At 53.9% G+C, this 1,500-nt stretch overlaps 1 protein-coding gene across 1 annotated transcript; it reads right to left on the bottom strand.

The window, feature by feature from the left end:
• Positions 1-10: 10 nt before the first annotated feature.
• On the bottom strand, positions 11-874 carry LOC112456675 (sulfated surface glycoprotein 185-like; the record flags this gene model as incomplete). Its single annotated transcript, XM_025019405.1, has 2 exons — positions 828-874; positions 11-369 (listed from the first exon to the last, which is right to left on the bottom strand). Coding segments are annotated over exons 1-2 (393 nt in total), but the record flags the coding sequence as incomplete, so codon positions are not given.
• Between the last annotated feature and the right edge of the window lie 626 nt (positions 875-1,500).

The following is a 1,500-nucleotide window of genomic DNA, read 5'->3' as shown; positions in this document are numbered from 1 at the left end:
CTCTACTTACCTTATGCATTGCGCTCGCTCGCTTTCTCTCCTCTTGTGGTAGTGACGGTGTCGGTGGCGGTGACGGTGGCGGTGACGGTGGCGGTGGCGGTGGCGGCGGCGGTGGCGTCATCGTCGGTGGCATCGGTGTCAATGGCGGAGGCGGAGGCGGCGGCGGCATTGCCGCATTTGCTGTCGTCGTCGATGGCGGAGGCGGCGACGGCATTGCCGCCGTTGCTGTCGTCGTCGATGGCGGAGGCGGCGGCGGCATTTTCGCCGTTGCTGTCGTCGTCGATGGCGGAGGCGGCATTTTCGCCGTTGCTGTCGTCGTCGATGGGGTCGGTGGCGGCAGCTTGTTCGCCCCACCTTCCTCACTTTTGGCTGAAATAAAAAAAATAAAATTACTATATTTGTAATAAATTATATATAAATAAAGTTTATCCAATCAGCACCGTTTTTTACAAGGATATACATTCGTGAGCCACGTGCTTCTATATTATATTTCGATGCGCTCGCTTCACGGAAGTGTATCCATTCATAAAACAGTACTAATTGTAAGTAACGCGTTACTTGTAACGCCGTTACCATTACCGTTATCTTTTTATAGTAACAATTTGGTAATGACATGACGTTTTTCCATAACGGTAATGGTCACGACGTTACAAGTAATGCGTTACTTCCCAACCCTGAATTTATACAAGTGCTGGAAGATAAAAATTCACGCACATGTTGCATACCCTATTTTATGTTGTAAGTGCGTGGAAAGTGGCCTATCACGCACGCGTCGCGTGTGTGATAGGCCACTTTCCATGCACGTGTGACATAAATGTAATACTTACATTTACGATATATCCGCCGTGGTCTATCCTCCATCGCGGTCACGTGGTCACGCCGGTCACCAAGAGTTCCCGCCGAACGTATTTTACGTTCCCGACGGCCGTCGTCGCGGCTGCTCTCTCTCTCTCTCTCTCTCTCTCTCTCGCTCGCTCGCTCTCCGGTCGTTATCGCTCACACTTTCTTCTTCGCGCACTTCTTTCCCGCTTTCCTTTCTCGCCTCGCTGTCCGTTTGTCCGTCCGTCCTTCCGTCCTTCCGTTTTCCGTCATTCGCTCGCTCGCTCGCTCGCTCCTTCACTTGGTCGCCCGACCGCGCACTCCACTCCGGGACGGAGGAGAGGGACAAACAACGCGCGTTTTATCAAACGCGTCTCCGCTCGCGGCACGATGCACGTATATTATAATATACGCGATACTCGCCACTTCCGGCTCACGCCGTGCCTCGCGACGGGCCGACCCTGCCGACCGGTCACTCACGACGCAGGATTCCGCGGGACCGTCGCGTATTCAATAATGGGCACGGGCAGGGCACTGGCACTGCTGGCACTGAGACTGAGGAGCTGCCCGGGCTGCTCGGGGGTCGGGGGGTCTCGATCACGTGAAACTTTTTCTATCGCATGTTTTTTTTACTTCGCTGAGTTCGGTCTATCCTTGCGACGGAAAACAAACGAATCGCGC

Source organism: Temnothorax curvispinosus, unplaced genomic scaffold (genome assembly GCF_003070985.1).
Source record: "Temnothorax curvispinosus isolate PA1 unplaced genomic scaffold, ASM307098v1 QBEX01000092.1, whole genome shotgun sequence".
NCBI classification, from domain to species: Eukaryota; Metazoa; Arthropoda; class Insecta; order Hymenoptera; family Formicidae; genus Temnothorax; species Temnothorax curvispinosus.
The sequence above is the reverse complement of the archived record's forward strand: the minus strand, read 5'-3'. Positions and strand labels throughout refer to the sequence as shown.